This window comes from Anomaloglossus baeobatrachus, chromosome 4, assembly GCF_048569485.1.
Source record: "Anomaloglossus baeobatrachus isolate aAnoBae1 chromosome 4, aAnoBae1.hap1, whole genome shotgun sequence".
NCBI classification, from domain to species: Eukaryota; Metazoa; Chordata; class Amphibia; order Anura; family Aromobatidae; genus Anomaloglossus; species Anomaloglossus baeobatrachus.
In genome coordinates, this window is record NC_134356.1 from 574,779,721 (window position 1) to 574,800,249 (window position 20,529).

Here is a 20,529-nt window from a genome sequence, read left to right on the forward strand (position 1 = left end):
TCTCATTGCATCCTTGGCACAGCCGCACACTCTCCTGACAGGAGCGCATATCTGCATGTATTTCTATGCAGCTGCACGCTCGTGTTCTGAGAGTGTGCGGCTGCCAGGTGATGCGATGCGAGACTCGTGGGAGCGCACCGTAAGGCCAGAGTCATACACTTGCGTGAGTCTCGCATTGCATCATCCAGCAGCCACACATTCTCCTGACAGGAGCGTGCATCTGCATGTAGTTCTATGCAGCTGCACACTCGTGTCTGCAGAGTGTGTGGCGGTGCCGGGTGATGCGATCCAATACTCCTGCGAGTCCTACGGTTCTTGTGAGCGCAGTGTAAGGCCGGAGTCACACCCGCGCGAGTCTCGTATCGCATCACCCAGCACGACCTGACGCTCTCTAGACATGAGCGTGCAGCTGCATAGAACTACATGCAGCCGACCCACTCCTGTCAGAAGAGTGTGCGGCCGTGCTGTGTGATGCGATGCGAGACTCTTGCAAGTCCCTTGCAAGTGTGACTTGACTCAGCCCTAAGAGGAACCGCATGCAATTTTTTTTTTTTTTTAATTATTTAAATAAATAATTAAAACGACGTGCGGTTCCCCCCAATTTTCATACCCAGCCAAGATAAAACTGACAGCTGGGGCTGTATGCGCAGGTTGGGGAGGTCCAGCCTAAAAATATCAGCCTCCAGCCACCTGGAATTGCCGCATCCATTAGATGTGACAAGCCCGGCGCTTTACCGGCTCTTCCCGATTGCCCTGATGCGGTGGCAATCTGGGTAATATGAGGTTAATAACAGCGCACAGCTGCTACTAAACCCTAAATTAAGGATGGCACAGGCGTCTGACACCCGCATCATTAATCTATAAATGAAAGTAAATAAACACAGACACTGAAAAAATCTTTTATTTGGAATAAAATACAAAAAAATCCCCCCTCTTTCACCACTTTATAAACCTCAACACACCCTGCAGGTCCAACGTAATCCACACGAGATCCCACAGAGATTCAGCTCTGCTACATCTGAATATCACAGCGAGCGGCCATAGAGCACGACCGCTCGCTGTGAGCTCCAGAGAATGAATGAGATGCGCGATGAGCGGTGACTTTACTCAGGTAATTTGTGGTCACAGCTGGAGGTTCCCACGGTCTTTCACCTGTAACTGCAGGTAACCTGACCTCAGGTGGAGGTCACTGAGTTCACAGACCTGCATCTCCTAGCAGAAAACCAGTTTGTTGGTTTTTTTTGCCAAGAGATGCAAATTTGGTGCTGAAATTTTTACACCACATTCGTGCACCCAATCTACACCTCCTGGCAAAAAACCCCACAGGTTTTTGATATATTTTCTTGCCGTGGCTTTTTGTCAGGAGGTGTACATTTGGTGCATTTGGTCACCGTCCCCTGACGAAGGTTTCCACCGAAACGCCGTATGTCGGGTAGACGCTTACTCCTGGGTCTAATTTATCCTGCAGGTACTGCACAATATCTTTCATCTACCGTAGGACCTCAATATGTCCATTTTTTCTTATTTGACCATTCATTTGGTTTATTATTGATTTGGTAATCAGGTATTCTATTTACCTTGGTCTGTGGTAGTCTTTTTGGCTATATTTGGCTATATTTGCTATCCCTCTGCAGTTTTATCTAGGCATATATCCTCTTACCCATATATTTGCCTAGCAATATACTAATGTTTCTCCATTATTTGCACATATTTGTGTATTTGGGTTTCCTGTATGTACTTTTTTAACCCAGGTGTTTTTTGCTATATCCGCCATACTTTGTCACTACTTATCCTTTCTTTTGGTAGTTTAATAAAAATGTCATTTCATATTTGGACTTTTGATCGTTTTTCCTCTTTTTTTCTGCGAGGAGGTGTAGATTGGGTGCAGAATATGGTGTATACATGTCAGCACCAAATTTGCATCTCTTGGCCCAAAAATATATATTAAATGTTTTGTTTTTTTCTGCCAGGATGTGCACATTTTGTGCTGAAATCTGGTGCAGATGACTTCAGCACCAAATGTGCACTTCCTGGCAGAATACCATAGCAAAAACCAGTGGCAAAAAAAAACCAAAGGCAAAAATCACGGGAAAAAAATGCGTAAAAAAAAAAAATGCAGATTTTTGCCAGGAGGTGTAGTTTGGGTGCTGGAATATGGTGTAAAATTTTCAGCACCAAATCTACATCTCTTGGCACAAAAAACCCTGCGGTTTTCTGTCAGGAGATGCAGGTCTCACCGGAGGAGATGTCACTGACTTTACTGAGGTCACCTGAGGTGAGGTTACCTGCTGTTACGGGTGGAGGACAGTGGGAATCTCCAGCTGTGACCACAAATAACCTGGGTGACATCATCGCTCATCACAGCTCATTCATTCTCTGGAGCTCACAGTGAGCAGTCTTGTTCTATGGCGCTCGCTGTGAGATTCAGATGTAGCAAAGCTGAATTACCCTGGGATCTTGTGTGGATTACATCAGACCTGGAGGGGTGTTTGGGGGGGTAATAAAGAGGGGAAATAGGGTGGTTTTTGTCTTTTGTTCCAAATAAAGGATTTTTTCAGTGTTTGTATTAATTTACTGTTACTGACAGATTAGTGATACCAGTGTCTCATAGATGCCTGTGCCATCACTAATCTGGTGTTTAGTAGCAGCTACAGTTAGGTCCAGAAATATTTGGACAGTGACACAAGTTTTGTTATTTTAGCTGTTTACAAAAACATGTTCAGAAATACAATTATATATATAATATGGGCTGAAAGTGCACACTCCCAGCTGTAATATGAGAGTTTTCACATCCAAATCGGAGAAAGGGTTTAGGAATCATAGCTCTGTAATGCATAGCCTCCTCTTTTTCAAGGGACCAAAAGTAATTGGACAAGGGACTCTAAGGGCTGCAATTAACTCTGAAGGCGTCTCCCTCGTTAACCTGTAATAAATGAAGTAGTTAAAAGGTCTGGGGTTGATTACAGGTGTGTGGTTTTGCATTTGGAAGCTGTTGCTGTGACCAGACAACATGCGGTCTAAGGAACTCTCAATTGAGGTGAAGCAGAACATCCTGAGGCTGAAAAAAAAGAAAAAATCCATCAAGGAAAGAGCAGACATGCTTGGAGTAGCAAAATCAACAGTCGGGTACATTCTGAGAAAAAAGGAATTGACTGGTGAGCTTGGGAACTCAAAAAGGCCTGGGCGTCCACGGATGACAACAGTGGTGGATGATCGCCGCATACTTTCTTTGGTGAAGAAGAACCCGTTCACAACATGAACTGAAATCCAGAACACTCTCAGTGAAGTAGGTGTATCTGTCTCTAAGTCAACAGTAAAGAGAAGACTCCATGAAAGTAAATACAAAGGGTTCACATCTAGATGCAAACCATGCATCAATTCCAAAAATAGACAGGCCAGAGTTAAATTTGCTAAAAAACACCTCATGAAGCCAGCTCAGTTCTGGAAAAGTATTCTATGGACAGATGAGACAAAGATCAACCTGTACCAGAATGATGGGAAGAAAAAAGTTTGGAGAAGAAAGGGAACGGCACATGATCCAAGGCACACCACATCCTCTGTAAAACATGGTGGAGGCAACGTGATGGCATGGGCATGCATGGCTTTCAATGGCACTGGGTCACTTGTGTTTATTGATGACATAACAGCAGACAAGAGTAGCCGGATGAATTCTGAAGTGTACCGGGATATACTTTCAGCCCAGATTCAGCCAAATGCCGCAAAGTTGATCGGACGGCGCTTCATAGTACAGATGGACAATGACCCCAAGCATACAGCCAAAGCTACCCAGGAGTTCATGAGTGCAAAAAAGTGGAACATTCTGCAATGGCCAAGTCAATCACCAGATCTTAACCCAATTGAGCATGCATTTCACTTGCTCAAATCCAGACTTAAGACGGAAAGACCCACAAATACACAGCCAATATAAGGGGGGTTGTATCCATTGGCTTTATCTGTGCTGGGTATCAGAATACTGGGGGGAAACCCTGCACAAATTGCTTTATTTATTTATTTTTATACCTCGGTACTGACCCGCATACAGCATCTCTCAGTGCAGGCAGACGTGGGTACACAGGCTGGGGGCGCGTCTGACTGCAACCAATCACAGGCAATAGGATGGTTGGTGGCCGGGGAAAGCAGGGAAAGCTGTGTGTATGCGATTGTTACACACGAAGTGAATGTGTGACCCATAAGCAGTGTGCCGCCATGACACAGTGCCTCAGTGAGTATGAAACGCTCACTTCATTCTTGTTTTCTTTCTTTTTTTTTTTATTTCTCCAGTGGCGAATCTTGATCAAACACTCGGAATCCCCGACCTGGGTCCAGCATCCGGACATCTTTGAAACCGCGTGGATCTGGACTTTTACAGTCCGGGTCCGCTCAGCCCTAGTTATTCCTACAATATGCTGGTGAAAACCTTGAGATATTGTGACATTCACTTTTTTCAGTGATCTTATAGCTAGATAGATAGATACTTAGAGAACACATCTCAACACTTTCAAACTTGTTAGAGCTTGAGATAAAATCCTGAGCATGCATGTTTACTATAATGGGGAAATGCGAATACGCTTGATTTCTGGCTGCTTGTTATATTCTGCAGGAAGAAAGGATTGGGCATGATAAAAATCCAACATGTCCAATTCATTTCCCCCCAAAACATCTGCATTTTTTAGGCCCCTATATATGAGTTTTGTGCTGTAACTGTTGTCAAAATGGTGGTTCGACTGATCTTTTGGCCAGTAGCCATGTATCCTGGCTCTTCCATAAGCAGGAGCCGCCTGCTCTGCCTTGTGCTAATGTGTTTTCTAGGAGAGATCCACTGCTAGTCTGGCGGTGGCTTGTCTTGCTAAGAACAAAAAAGTAGATTTTGGGTACTCACCGTAAAATCTCTTTCTTGGAGTCTTCATTGGGGGACACAGGAAACCATGGGTGTATACTGCTGGGACTAGGAGGTGACACTATGCAAATAAGAAAAGTTGGCTCCTCCCACGCAGTATACACCCACTGACCGGAGCTGAGGAGATCAGTTTGTGTAAAAGCAGTACGAGGAGAAGCTTGAAAACTATAACATTCCGGATCCATTTAAGACGTAGAAAAGGGCGGGAGCTGTGTCCCCCAATGAAGACTCCGAGAAAGAGATTTTACGGTGAGTACCCAAAATCTACTTTTCTCTATCGCTTCATTGGGGGACACAGGAAACCATGGGACGTCCTAAAGCAGTCCCCAAGGGTGGGAAGAGAAAAACCCGAAGACAGGGTTAGCAGAGACGGGATTCTGTGACCTGAACCTGGCCCTAGACACCGTAAGGAATACCTACCCGGCAGGAGCCGAGGTAGGGGGGAAGAGTTAAGAGTACTAGGGATTACTTAGATCTAGTATAAACCGCATGTGCGGGGAATAGGATGATCAGGGGAAAAGTTGCATCCTCTGAAATCTGCACCTAGGAATCTAAGACGATTGATAGCAACAGGTCAAAACAGGAGAAAAAACCCGTGACCTGACCCTAGTGTTACATTTGAGAATGGAAGAAAAAGAGGGGGAGCTAAGGCACCTGGTAGAGATAGGTGTCAGGTAAGCGGAGGCTCACCGAGCCTTGGACCCTTACTGTCGTAAAATGAAGAACGAGGAACACCAACTGCCTGAAAGTGTGCAGGGGAGTTGGGCTGAGAGAAGAGACGAGTTACTCGAGAAGAGAGTAAGGGAACTCCGCCGTAGGGGGACCTGACCTGTTGATTCTACAGGACCGAGGGAAGTGAGCTGACCCTAGAGGACGGAACAGCCTGCAGGCGGGAAAAAAATACATGAGATAATTCCCCTGTGTAAAGGAGTCCAGAAAGAACCTGCAAGGACTAGAGACAAAAAGAGAAGGTTAAGGAGCCAAGGGAAATCCAATAACCAACTACCACCTTCGTATGACAGACTGTAGAAGAGAATCCGGGCGTCTACGATGGTGTGACTGGGGGAACTCGAACTCCGGATTCGAGTACTAGATGACTACTGAAGAGAAATACAGGAAGGAGGACCCCCTATGAGGGGGTGCTCCTGCGACTGAAAATTGGCACAGACCTGGGATGTACAACCTGGGATGGGGAAAAGAAAAACCCGTTCCAAGAGGTTCGTAAGGAAAGGCTTGGACTATGACACTGGCCTAAGCACTAGCCGACCAGAGGGGAGACGTCTATCCTGGGAAGGAGACAAGGAAAACGGAAGAGTGACGTGAAAAACGCGTTATCCCATCGCGACCAGAAGAGACCACGAAGGAGAAGAAATGGCCGAAAATAGGTGAGGATAAATGGTCTGGCACAGACTTCAAAGAGACCTAGCACATCTCCGCGAGCCATCTAGGATGGCAACAAGAGAGGAAAGGGGAGGCAGACCCCTCTTGGCCTGAAAATGAAGCAGGTCCTGTCTAGGTGTTAGCGTAAAACTGGCAGAACAGATGGGTACTACTCGCCGTAGCGTTGAGTGCTCAGGTGGAAACTGAAGAATTCTGTCGCGGAATATGGCCAGAAGACTATGCTTAGAACCTACAGCTGGTCCGGAAATGCTAGCCCAATGACTGCGCCGTCAGGATACCAGAAGTCCGTTGGTGAAACTGGTCCTCCGTGGAATCGATACTTGCTAGACGATCCTGTGTCTGGTTCTTAACTTCATCTGTTATCTGTGAAGGGACTGAGAACATGTGAACTCCATCTGGAAGAGAGAGAATGTAAGCAACGACCTATGGATTTAAACATATGCAGTACCTGGCCGGAACCCGAGTAAAGGGCGCGGCTAAAGCTGGTCTAGGCCAAACAATGGTCGGATACTAGAAGTACTATGAACCACCCGAGGAGGGTGGCAGGAAGTAAAACAGACAACATACCGGTTGGCGGACAGAGCCGTATCCTGCTTACCTCGTCTGAGAAACAAAATGACTGCTGCCTCAAGAACGGCGTAGTCAACATACTGTCAGAGAAAAAAACCTTACCTCGTGGCTACCGTAGATGAATGGTGTGAGGTAGGAAGAGGTCCCGGGTTACCGGGGAGCGACTAAATGAGAGTTGCCGCTGTGCGGAGTCATGGGGTCCGTGGCTGCTGCGGGGAGTGAATCACACGACCCTCCAGTCGGATGGTCGCGTGCTACCTTACCTCAAGATCTTGTCACACGTATGGTGTGAGGTAGGAGATGGCTGCCGATCGCTCCTGTTAACCCGGATGAGTGGTTGGAAGTAGGGGAATATCTCGGGTCACTGGGAAGCAACCTAATGACAGTTGCTGCCGTACCGCGCTAGGGGTCCATGGAGACCACAGTCCTCGCTTCAGTCGAAGAGGAAGGAGATACCTGACCCGTCAGGTGAGGTAGTACATTTGACTCGCTGGGTCGCGAGCAGGGCAACACATACCTGTTACGGTATCCAGCTTCTGGTCTGGAGAACGCTAGCCCTTTGGATAGCGGGCAGGATCATCGATCTTGAATACTGGCACAGAATGTGACAGTTGCTGCCTTACCAGGAGACCACAGTCCTCGCCTCAGTCGAAGATGAAGGAGATACCTGACCCGTCAGGTGAGGTAGTACGTTTGACTCGCTGGGCCGTGAGCAGGGCAACACATACCTGTTACGGTAGCCAGCTTCTGGTCTGGAGAAACGCTAGCCCCTTGGATAGCGGGCAGGATCGTCGACTCTGAATCCTGGCACTGCCTGCGACAACTGCTGGCTGGCCGCCTCATGGGGCAGTGTTGGATGGAGCTCTCGCCTAGGTCAAAGATGAGCGGAAAGGCTGAACAAGGCACTCAAGCCTGTTGCTGTATCCGGCTTCTGGTTCTGATAAGTACTGACCCATAGGTAAGTGGGTAGGCTCCTCAAACCACTCTTACACTGTAGTAGACAGGGGCATATAGAAACGCTGCACACCATATAGAGGGTACGTTTTGGAAACACTAGCACACCGGATGGTAGGTAGGTGGATAGAGAAAATACTGGATAGTGGCTACTGGCACTCTGGGAGATGGGCCGACATATAGAGACACTGGCACACAAGCAAGTGGACAGGTCTATGGAACCTTCAATCTGGATGGTGGACGGGTTGATAGAAAACCCTTTAGCACGCTGAAACTGACAGGTGCAAGTAGAGACCTGACACCCTAAACAGTGGGAAGGTTCACACAACGCTGTTACAGTGGTGTGGACAGGTGCGTATAGAAACCCTGTTACACTGAGTAGTGTAAGGGCTTGTGATAACCCTGGTACACCAAAGTAAACAAATGTATTGTAGAAAACGCTGGCCCACGGAATAGCGGGCAGGATCCCCAAAGCACCTGTGTATTGGAGCACACAGGCTTGACGCAGACATTGGCACACTGGATAGTGGACAGGTACAGGGGAATGCTGGCACACAGGAGTAGGTCAGTGCCTAGAGAAACGCTGGCCCACTGGATAGAGGACAAGTACGAGGAAACACTAGCACACCAAAGAAGACTAGTACATAAAGAAACACTGGCACACTGGTGTCACTTGCACACAGGTAAAGACTAGTGTAGAGACAAAGCACCTGCGCACTGTAACAGACAGGTAGCACGCAGGGACACTGACACCTGGGATAGAGGACAGGTACCTGGAAGCACAGGGCGTAAACATGGAACACACTGGAAAAACTGAACGGTTCACGGATACACTGGAATGATCACGGAAAGGGCCATGTTATGGACCGCCGGGTAAACAATGTGTGTAGCGAGATATGAGCTTCTGACTGCTGGGTAGAGCGCCATGATCTATCCGTAACCTGACGGAAAATGGGGTATAAGGACAATACTATGGGGAAGATCTAGAAAGCTGTAGTGACGTCCGTAATTGGTGCCACAGGCGCATAATACCACTAGACACATAGGATTAGTAATTAGTGCTACAGGCGTAAAATACCTGGGAGACAGAATGGCAAACTGACAATGAATACCCAGAAATCAGGAGCACATCTGTGCTAGGTGGGAAGTGAGGAGAGTGTCTGTGAGTGTACATCACAAAGACAGGAGACAATAAAATTGTGCGACATACAGCTTCTTTACAAAGCAGTACCCTAGTGAATGGGCTTGCCCCCTCACAAACAGCACCATGGTGAACAGGCCAGCCTCCCCACGAACAGTAAGGGTATGTGCGCACGTTGCTTTTTACCTGCTTTTTACCTGCTTTTTTGCTGCTTTTTCTTCTGCGCTGTTTAATGCCAAAATGGATGTGTTCTTCTATTCAAGCAAAGTCTATGGGAATTTGGGTTTCTTGTTCACACTATGTTGTTCAAAATGCTGCCTTTTTGTGGCAGAACTTTGGTCAAAAACTCAGCTTTTCAAAGAAGCAACATGTCAATTGTTTTTGCCATTTGGGTTTTGCACTGCAAAGCTGAGTTTTTGACCAAAGTTCTGCCACAAAAAGGCAGCATTTTGAACAACATAGTGTGAACAAGAAACCCAAATTCCCATAGACTTTGCTTGAATAGAAGAACACATCCATTTTGGCATTAAACAGCGCAGAAGAAAAAGCAGCAAAAAAGCAGGTAAAAAGCAGGTAAAAAGCAACGTGCGCACATACCCTAACACCGTGAATGGGCCTGCCCCTTCACGAACAGTACCATAGGAAATGGGCCTGCTTCCGTACAACCAATACCACAGTGAAAGGGCCTGCTTCTTCACAAAAAGTATCACAGTGAATGAGACTGCGTGTTCGTGGCAGTACCCTGGAGAATGAGCCCTGAGGGAGAGTTTAATGCCTGGTGAGCTCAGAGATGGCGCACTGAATGCTGCAGGGAAGCGCTGGCTGACACCGAGGTCAGGGAGCCGTGGACTAATCGCTGCCAGTGGGGTGCGCTGGGTCCAGCACTGCCTGCGGGTGAGCGCAGTGCCTGAAATCTGCGGCGGTAGTGGCACAGATTGCCAGGGAAGAGGGGGTCGCGGTGGCGCTGGGAGCGCTTAACCGGTCAGTGGAGCGGGCCTGGTGGCGGCGTAAGCAGCGCTAACCCGGGACGGAGGCACAGGCGTGGCGGCAGCGCTGGGCTGCAGAGTCGACCTACCCGGGGGAGGAACGGACCTCGTGGCGGCGGTAGCGCCGCTTACCCGGTGGGAAGGGCCGGTGGAGGCACAGGGATGACGCGCGCCGGAAATAGGCGCCAGGAAATGACATCAGACGCCGGAGGAGGACTGAGGCCGCGCGGGGGAAAAAGGGGCGGGAGATTTGAAAAGCCCGCGGACAGAATACCGGCTGGGGCGGGCCTGGAGGGCGCGCAGACACTGAGGGGCCGCAAAGCCGGGGGCTAAATTTTAAAGGTAGGCCGCCGGAGGGGACGCCGGGCCGCAATGGAGCCGGGGGCTAAATTTTAACGGTAGGCTGTCGGGAGGGGCGCCGAGTGGGGGACGCCACGGCAGGAGGAGGGGGTGATCGGGGGAGCGCAGGGAGGCCGTGCTACGGGGAAGGGAGGCTACAGGGGGCCTGTGGTGGGGACTCTAAGGGAGAGATGGGACCCCCAGACCGAAATGGAGAAGGGGCTGAGACAGGATCCCTCCCCCCCTAACCCGGGACGGGGGAGTGCAGAGTACTTACCTTGAGGTCCCGGCTTGTCCTGAGGTGATCCTGGATATCCTGGAAGGCGAGTGAAGACATATTGATGGTCGTCCCGGGGATAGTCGAGGGGAGACCGGAAGGGTACCTCTCCATCCTAGGTACGGTCTTCGTCTTCCTACCCACAATCAGGCTGTGGGGCGAGAGAGTTTGGGGAGGGGGAGCAAGGACCATCCGCCTGTCCCTCTGTGCGGATGCCCCCCAAACAGTCTAGAGAGTGTTAGGGGGGTAGGGTCCTGCCAGACAGACACGGAGGACAACGGAAGTGGCGGACGGACCCCACTTCTGTGCGACCGTTCTCTATGTGGGAGAGCAGGGTGAGCGATTACACCCTGTCGCCCGACGAGCTGTGTCTGAAAAACAAAGGGAAAAGATTAATAAAACACAACAATACAAACCTGAGGGGCTGAGAGCAGCCCCTGCGTGTCCAACCTCCTCGGACACTAAGCAAAAACTGATCTCCTCAGCTCCGGTCAGTGGGTGTATACTGCGTGGGAGGAGCCAACTTTTCTTATTTGCATAGTGTCAGCCTCCTAGTCCCAGCAGCATACACCCATGGTTTCCTGTGTCCCCCAATGAAGCGATAGAGAGAGATGGGCAGTCTGATATTGGACATGCTGGGTCCTTACCACATGAGGTTGGGGGAGAGTTAGATTTGGGCCAAGCAACCGATATCAGTGGGTTTGAATGACGTTAATCTAATGGATATGTGCCTTTAATTTACAGAATCTGTTTGTAAATTTCATTGCTTAATTTTTTAATGGTAGATGGCCAATTCAGTTGGCAACTATCTCTCTTGACTTCCCCATACACTGACATTAGGTTCATCCGAGTATTCAATAGGGAGAAAGAAGAAATCTGATACCAGGCAGCTCTGATGGTCGTTTATCTGATGGGGTAACAAAAAGATCAGGTGTTTAAATTCACAATGTCGTAGGAGGGGGTCTATAGATCAAATGGTAGTCCAATATATGAGACTCTTAGGCCAAAGTAGGAAGACTTGGGTGTACATATTTCAATGATTCTTGTAGGGATCACAAGCTGTATTCATTTTTAGGAAGTCGTTAATATGGCCCATATAGAAAAAAATACGGATTTACCACCACTACCAGTTAGGACCCTGATACTATATAATGCCTTGATGTGTATTTTTAATGTGTATTTGTATTTAGTGAGTAATTGGACAAATCGTTCTACCATCACAATCATAGCCCATTGACCTGATCAGCTTCTGTGTGGTTTGGCATCATAAACCCACCATCCTCCACCATCATGTAGTCCACTAGTAATGTCTCCCTCTTTGTAGCTTCTTGCACTTGTTCTTGTCCTATGTCCTGTCGTTCTGTTTTTCCTTGTGGAAGTCTTTGTGATTTTTTATTTCTTTTTGTTTGTTTCAGGAGTGATGCCACAAAAATGAAATTTGAAGGAAAAACTTTTCATTTATATGTGAGAGAGAAGGAGGTAAAATGTTAATATATACCCTGACAGACTGGTATATACATAAGGACTGGTATATATACTGGGTGACTAGATGATGTGAAGATCTTACATATATATCTATATATACACTAACTGACTGGAATGTTTATTACACCTGATTATCACAAATTAGGGGCTGTGAGCTAAAGCTGTATACGATATATACCTTTACTGAATGACTGATGTGTATACATACAGAATGTGACAGGTATACACAGCATCTGAATTACTGGTATTACATATGTCCAGAAATATAGACCTACATACATTTATATTTGGACGGTTATGAACTAGATCTTTTTGTATGGAGTTTGATCACTTTTTGCCTTTGAGAGAGGTCAAGATTGCACATGGAAATATCCTGTTATAATGAAAATCCCCCAGGGATGGCATTACTCTTTTTTTTTCTCATGGAAAACATAGGGATCAGATCTACGCCACCACTTCCTCGGCATAGAGGGGTTTAGGAACTTTCAGCAACCATAAGATGGAAAGTATATAGAGGTGGCAAGTTGCGATATACGTTGCGCTATTCTATTGCTCTCATGAAATGAGTGATTGGGATCAGTCTCGATATGTTGTCACTGTTGTATTAATACTCTGCTATACATCCAGTTATTACCACCTTTTATTTCTAAATGACCAGCATTCTACTCCTCTCTATACAAGATATAATAGGGAGGAGAAACTCAAAACCGGACATGCAAAACACAAAGACGAGACCCAGTCACGGTGTAGACTTCATGCCTCTTATTTCTTCAGTGCTCCGGGCTCCAGCCTTCATGTGTGAATTAATATTCGTTTCTGAGTGTGTGTATTCATCAGTCATATAAGCCCTATATATACCAGTCAGTCAGGATATATATAATGTACATGGCCAACCAACTATCAGATAGCGAGGCTGTCAAATTCTAGGCCCTTCCCTCGTCAGGAGTGACATGCTTTGACAGCACTTTACTTGTTCTCTTCAGATCTGTTAAATTTAGAGTAAAATCTACATTTCCATGTCTGCCTCTGTAGGAAAAGCGCTTGGTGCTGACGTTCCTGGCACCCACTCCAGAGGCCTGCAAACACCTGTGGAAATGTGGCGTGGAGAACCAGTCATTCTACAAGTCAGTATGCATTGTCCATGCTATCCTGTATATCACATGGGTTCTCCTGCCTCCACATCTTCCATCTAATCACTTTTCTTGTCTTTTCCTGAAGACTTGACAACTCCAACCAAGTCCGTACGGTTTCCAGTAGTAACTTGTTCTTTAAAGGGAGCCGCTTTCGATACAGGTAAGTAAAAGGTGGAAAATGCTTTTAATTGTGTTTTTAAAACTTCTTATGCAAGAATTAGGCTGGGGCTACATGACAACTTTGGCCACGACATGTTGCACGACCAGTGGTTGCAATGTGTTGCTGCTACATAGTAGAGCAATACAAGTCAATGGGGATGGAGGTAACAGTACCCTCAAAAATTACAATGTGACTTCCTTCACTTGTGTTGCTTTGTGATGTAGCAGCGACATGTAACCAAAGACGCTGTGTAGCCCCAGCCTTATTCTCACTGAAAAGGATTGTTCCAATTTTCCCAGGAAAATTTGCTACTGATGACATTTATCAATTCCAAAATGCTCTCATATACATACTGTCTATGGATCCTAAAGTAAACGGAATCTGTCAGTAGGATCAACCCTTCTAAGCCGTCTATATGGGCATGTGGGTCATAGGAAGCTGAATGAAATGATACCTTGATATCTGTGATCCTACGTCTTATTCCAGAGAAATCCACATTTTTCTTATATGTAAATGAGCTGTTCCAGGCTATGGGCCGACACTGATCTCCCTGAGAATCTGCCTTCAGAGATTATTTTTAATAAAGGCAGGCGATACCAGTGTAAAATGTGACGTCCGCTCTCCTGATCTCACTGCAGAGCTGTGTGTGATTATATTGGACACATTTGCAGGCTCCTCTTAGCTTCAGCTTCCATCTCACAGCCAGTGCTGCAATAGTGTTATAATACAGCAGAGCTGTGAGAGCTGCAGCTGCTAATGTGTTTCTAAGGCTATGTGCGCACTTTGCTTTTTTACCTGCTTTTCCACTGCTTTTTCAACTGCAGCGTTTTCATGCCAAAATGCTGCGTTATGCTTTTCAAGCAAAGTCAATGGGACATTGAGCTTTCTTGTGCGCACTTTGCTGTTCAAAACGCAGCGTTTAATTTGCATAAATTTGGGCAAAAACTCAGCGTTTAAAGAAGCAACATGTCTGTTGTTTTTACCATTTTGGCTGCGTTTCCCATCCATTCAATTTAATACAAAACTGCAGCGTTTCTAAAAGCACCGGAAAAGCACTAAAAACTCATGAAAACCGCAAGGTGCGCATAGGCTACTTTCTTTGCGTTTTACATGCATTTTTAAAGCCAAAAGCATTGTCCTTTCTGCCAGAGGATGCTTTTTGAACTGCAACTACCTCGACGCACATAGCCTAAGAAGACAAACTGTTCGGTATTAGTTCCATGTCTCACACTGGAAATGTCCCCTTTCATTTAATATAAGCCCTGGAGGCCAATTCTTATGCAGATGAGTGCACTGCATGTGGATTTTCCACACATAATTACAGTAGCTGCAGAAAATCTAGTGGGAATAACCATATATACACTTTTTGTTTAGTTATGTGGAAACACATGAAAAATCCATGTGATATGCACATGACTGTACGAGTATCAATAAAGTTTTGTCAAAACTAAATAACAGGAAGTATCAAAAACAAAGCAGCTTTATTTAAAACATGACACTAGCAAAAAGTGCAGAAATCCAGCAGAAAGTCTGCAACCTCTAAGCCCACATGCACATATTGAATATTTGGGGAGTTTTTTTTACCTCAGTATTTGTAGCCAAAACCAGGAGTGGAACAATCAGAGGAAAAGTATAATAGAAACACGTCCCCACTTCTGCATTTATCACCCACTCCTGGTTTTGTCTTACAAATACTGAGGGAAAAAAACCTCATCAAATACTGAATGTGTGCAAGTGGCTTAAAACTCACCAAACACTCACTGTGGGAACGTGGCTTCATGGAAGGGTTGGCATACAGGACAATTAGTGCATGGGTGTCATTATGCCAAATAAACTCTTTTCCCACGGTTTCTAACGCCTCCATATGTTACCTCCGCTCCTTGGTTCTATAAATCATACTTCTTCTTCACTTCTGATACTTTCCAATCTCTTTAATATATTTTCCTAGTGGTCGAGTTGCTAAAGAAGTAATGGAATCAAGTGCCAAAATCAAACGGGAGCCTCCTGAAATTCACAGGTACGTAATATTTACCAAAAACCTATTATTCCTTCCTAATTATTTAGTCTTTCTTAAAGGGGATGTCAAGGATTAAAGAAGAAAATCAACATCATAACAGAAACAGCAACACTCCTGGCCATGTATCTGTTTGTATTGGTGCTTTATTCACATGGAGAATTGTGATATCCTCCATAATGGGAAAATGGCCAATGGCATCCTTCCACTTGATGTCTTCTATGTTCAGATGCTGTTTGTTAAACCCCCCCCCCACTTACATTTGTCTTGTTTGTGGTACAGAGCGGGAATGGTGCCGAGTCGTAGTTGTCCATCAATTAGCCATGGACTGAGGTTAAGTAGTGTACCCCGGACACGGAGACGTGCTGTTCACATATCCATCATGGAGGGTAGGTATTGCTTTATATGTTTGTCAGTCACAAATCTACCCATAATGCTTAATGTTTTTTTGGGGTTTTTTTGTTATCGAGATTAAAGGTGATCACCAAAGGAGTTTTCAAAAAGTTGCCGTACAGCAGAAATTGCTATAAAACAATAAAACAACCGTCACTTACCTGTTCAGTGCACAGGGACTTTAGATTGTGAGCCCCAATGGGGACAGTGTTGCCAATGTATGTAAAGCGCTGTGGAATTAATAGCGCTATATAAATTAATAAAATTATTATTATTATTATCTCTGCTAATCCTGCCAATTCTGCAGCGATGATGTGATGCCCTTCAGTCCCGTGACTCAGCAGTCCAATTTTCATGTACAGAACATGACTGTAGCAGTAACGTGACGGACAGGTGGGACACCATCGCTCCAGCACTGGCAGGATCAAAGGAGCCGAGGGGGATTGACAAGGTAAATAATGGCTTTTATATTATTTTAGTTCAGTTCCTGCTCCTGGGCAACTTTTTGAAATCTCATTAACCCCTTTTCTGTTATAGTACTTTCCACAATATAGTTTTTATAAAAGCTAGATTGCTATTTCAGTTTACAATATTCTGCTCTTGTGGAATTTGCCAGAGTTCTGCTGGTAATTTACAAGGAGCTTTCTGTTCATAATTTTGACTTCCCCCGAGAAAATACACAGTAAGCAACCTAACATGAGCTTACCCTACAGGTACGTGCCCATGATGCATTTTACTCTCGTTTTTTACGGCATTTTTCGCAAAGCAAAGACATCAACATCCCGATACACACAAACACACATATACAGACAGATGATAGAAATACATTAGATAGATAGATATCTTGCAGATATCTAATTTCCCAGCCCCCCTATATGTTATAAACTTACAAACTTTAGTGCCTTGCATGTGGCACTGTTTAACCTAATAAATAAATGATTTATAAAAGAAAACCAAAACAAAACATGGGATCCCCCCTATTTTTGATAACCAGCAAAGGTAAAGCAGACAGATGTGGGCTGGTATTATCAGGCTAGGAACGTCCATGGTTATTGGGCACTCAATTCTGGTGTTTTTTCCAGCTCTTCCCAATTGCCCTGGTGCTGTGGAAAAAGGGGTAATGGTAGTTGGGGGCTGATGTCTGCTGTGTAGAGTCAGCTGGCATCAAGCTCTGGTGTTAGTAATGGAGTCTATCAGGCACCCCCTTTACTAGTCCAGTAAGGGAAAAGAAAAACACACACACACGCACACACACATAGTCTATTTGAAAAAACACTCCTCACACACTTTCCCTGTGTTAAGAAAAAAAAACCCATGCAGTTCTGACGTAGCCCACAAATGGAAACCCGAAAGACATAAAAAGAGAGCTAAAAACAAGACACTGTCCCTCATTGACCAATTTATTAGAAAGAAAAGTTCCGAGCTCCAACATAGTCCACGGTTCCTACGACATTGATTTACCCAGATCAAAGACTATGGAGCCTCAAAACGAGCCTTTAAAGGCTTTGGGTAGCCGGCGACTGTGATGTCAGAAATGCCACTGTTCATCAGCTGACACTACACAGCTGACCTCAATACCAACTACCATTACCCCAATTGCCACCGCACCAAGGCAATTTGGAAGAGCCGAGGTGAAGCACCAGTTCTGGGGCAGATGCGGGCTGGTAGTTTTAGACTAGGAAGGGCCCAATAATTTTGGACCTTCCAGCCTGAAAATATCAGCCCGCAGCTGTCTGCTTTACTTTTGCTGGTTATCAAAAATATGGGGGAGCTCACGCTGTTATTTTTTTATTATTTATTTATTAGGTTAAACACCCTTTAGTGCCACATGAAAGGCCCTAAGGGGTGCAAGTGTATAATATGTAGAGGGGTTTGACATTATAAAGATGTAGAATATCTATCTCTATCTAATATATGTCTATAATCTATCTAGCTACATCTTTATATCTTTTAGTGTTTCTTTACATGTGTTTGTCTGTTTTGGAACGTGGGAAGTTATAGTGTTTATTACGAGATGGTGAAGGTATATAACTTTATTGAGTCAAAAACATGTAAGGGTATGTGCGCACGTTGCTTTTTACCTGCTTTTTACCTGCTTTTTTGCTGCTTTTTCTTCTGCGCTGTTTAATGCCAAAATGGATGTGTTCTTCTATTCAAGCAAAGTCTATGGGAATTTGGGTTTCTTGTTCACACTATGTTGTTCAAAATGCTGCCTTTTTGTGGCAGAACTTTGGTCAAAAACTCAGCTTTTCAAAGAAGCAACATGTCAATTGTTTTTGCCATTTGGGTTTTGCACTGCAAAGCTGAGTTTTTGACCAAAGTTCTGCCACAAAAAGGCAGCATTTTGAACAACAATAGTGTGAACAAGAAACCCAAATTCCCATAGACTTTGCTTGAATAGAAGAACACATCCATTTTGGCATTAAACAGCGCAGAAGAAAAAGCAGCAAAAAAGCAGGTAAAAAGCAGGTAAAAAGCAACGTGCGCACATACCCTAAAAAGCACAAGGAAAGACGCAACTGAACTTAGGCTATGTGCGCACGTTGCGTCGGAGTACCTGCAGTTTATTCTGCACGTTTTCCTTCCCTTGGTTTTTGACCAAATGGCTTTTGACCATTTTTTAGAGCTAAAAACGCATGCGTATTTACCGCGTTTTTAGTGCGTTTTCAGCGCTTTTTACCTGCGTTTTCACCTGCGTTTCTGCAGATGCGTTTTGTAGATCAAGACACTGAGAAAGTTGGAATAGTCAAAAAGAATGAAAAAAGAGAAAAAAAAAGGATAAAATTAACTTTTAATAAAAATATATGGAACATTATCAATTTTAATGAAATAATAGCGGTTATGCACATTTCAACAGAAAAATAGGTAAAGTTTATTATTTTTTAGCATTTAAATTTTCGGTTATTGTGTGTGTGTGTGTGTGTGTAAAGGAACATTATAACCCTTTAATTTTATGCCAGAAAAGCATGCGTTTTTGAAGCCAAAAACGCAGTGGAAAAGCAGGTAAAAAGCATGAAAAATGCAGGAAAGTTGATTTTGGTTGCGTTTTGCCATTTCTCATTGACTCCAATGTTAAGGAAACGCTGCAGAAATGGCAAAAACAACTGACATGCTGCTTCTTTTTCTGCATAGTTTTTGACCACAAATATGCAAATTAAACGCTGCAGAAAAAAAAGCAAAGTGCAGACAGGATTTCATCTTTTCCCATAGACTTTGCTGGAAAACAAAAACGCATGCGTTTTAGCGCAAAAACGCTGCAGCTAAAAACGCTGCAGAAACGCGGGTAAAAACGCAACGTGCGCACATAGCCTTAAAACTCAACAAACACTGATCGTGTGAATGTAGCCTGAGGGTATAGGCATGTGTCCTTTTCATGCAGATTCTGGTAGGAATCTGCCTGAAAAACCAACACAATAACCACTACAAAAACAGCATTTCTGTTCACACGTTCAGTCTTTTTGTAACTTCTACTAAATGTTTCAGATTTGGAAAGCGTGATACACTTAAAAGGAGTAGTATGATTATTCTTCAGCCACCCGTTAGGCTATGTGCGCACGTTGCGTACAGTCACTGCAGAAATTTCTGCAGCGATCTGAAGAGCACATGTGCGCTTTAAATCGCTGCAGAAATGTCCGTAGTGAAAAAAAAAAAAGCCGATTCCATGCGCTCTGCCTGCAGCTCCAGCCATAGACAGAGCAGGAGCTGCCGGCAAAGCGCACGGAAGAAGTGACATGTCACTTCTTAGAACGCAGCTCTTCGGCAGAAGCCGAAGCGCTGTGCTCTAAAACGCCACGTGCGCACGGCCCCTGCACAATCTCCATAGACTGTGCAGGGGACGCAGGACGCATGCAGTTACGCTGCGCTACAAAGCGCAGCGTAACTGCATGTATTTACGCAACGTGCGCACATAGCCTTAGTTCGGGAAAAAGACTTTCGGCTGCTTTCTGAAGTGGCTTCACTTAGGCTATGTGTCCACGGTAGAATGTACCTGCGGATTTTTCTGCCTGAAAATCCGCGGATTTGCCGCGGATTTACCGCGGATTTTGATGCGGATTTTTTTTCTTTTTTTTTTTTTCCCCCATTCTATACCCAAAATCCGCACCAAATCTGCAACAAACAATTGACATGCTGCAGATTTTTCCGGATCAAAATCCGCGGCAAATCCGCAGCGGAAAAATCCGCAGCATGGACACAGCATTTCCAAAATGCCATTGAAATGGCTTGGAAGTGCCGCTGCTGCAGATTTTCGGGAAATCCGCGGCAAATCCGCGGCAAAATCCGCGGTAAATCCGCAGCGTGGGCACATAGCCTTAGGGTATGTGCGCACGTTGCTTTTTACCTGCTTTTTACCTGCTTTTTTGCTGCTTTTTCTTCTGCGCTGTTTAATGCCAAAATGGATGTGTTCTTCTATTCAAGCAAAGTCTATGGGAATTTGGGTTTCTTGTTCACACTATGTTGTTCAAAATGCTGCCTTTTTGTGGCAGAACTTTGGTCAAAAACTCAGCTTTTCAAAGAAGCAACATGTCAATTGTTTTTGCCATTTGGGTTTTGCACTGCAAAGCTGAGTTTTTGACCAAAGTTCTGCCACAAAAAGGCAGCATTTTGAACAACATAGTGTGAACAAGAAACCCAAATTCCCATAGACTTTGCTTGAATAGAAGAACACATCCATTTTGGCATTAAACAGCGCAGAAGAAAAAGCAGCAAAAAAGCAGGTAAAAAGCAGGTAAAAAGCAACGTGCGCACATACCCTTAGGGAAAACCTCAGTGTCTGAACGT

General features: G+C 45.1%; 1 protein-coding gene across 2 annotated transcripts in view; it reads left to right on the forward strand.

Annotated features, from left to right (window-relative positions):
• The window catches only part of FRMD5 (FERM domain containing 5), a 109,395-nt gene that overhangs the window by 81,416 nt on the left and 7,450 nt on the right, over positions 1-20,529 (forward strand). For both annotated transcript variants that reach the window (XM_075346098.1, XM_075346100.1), the window contains 5 exons: positions 11,981-12,044; positions 13,083-13,174; positions 13,269-13,343; positions 15,292-15,360; positions 15,640-15,746. In XM_075346098.1, coding sequence (XP_075202213.1) covers positions 11,981-12,044; positions 13,083-13,174; positions 13,269-13,343; positions 15,292-15,360; positions 15,640-15,746 — 407 coding nt within the window. The remainder of the gene's footprint in view (positions 1-11,980; positions 12,045-13,082; positions 13,175-13,268; positions 13,344-15,291; positions 15,361-15,639; positions 15,747-20,529) is intronic.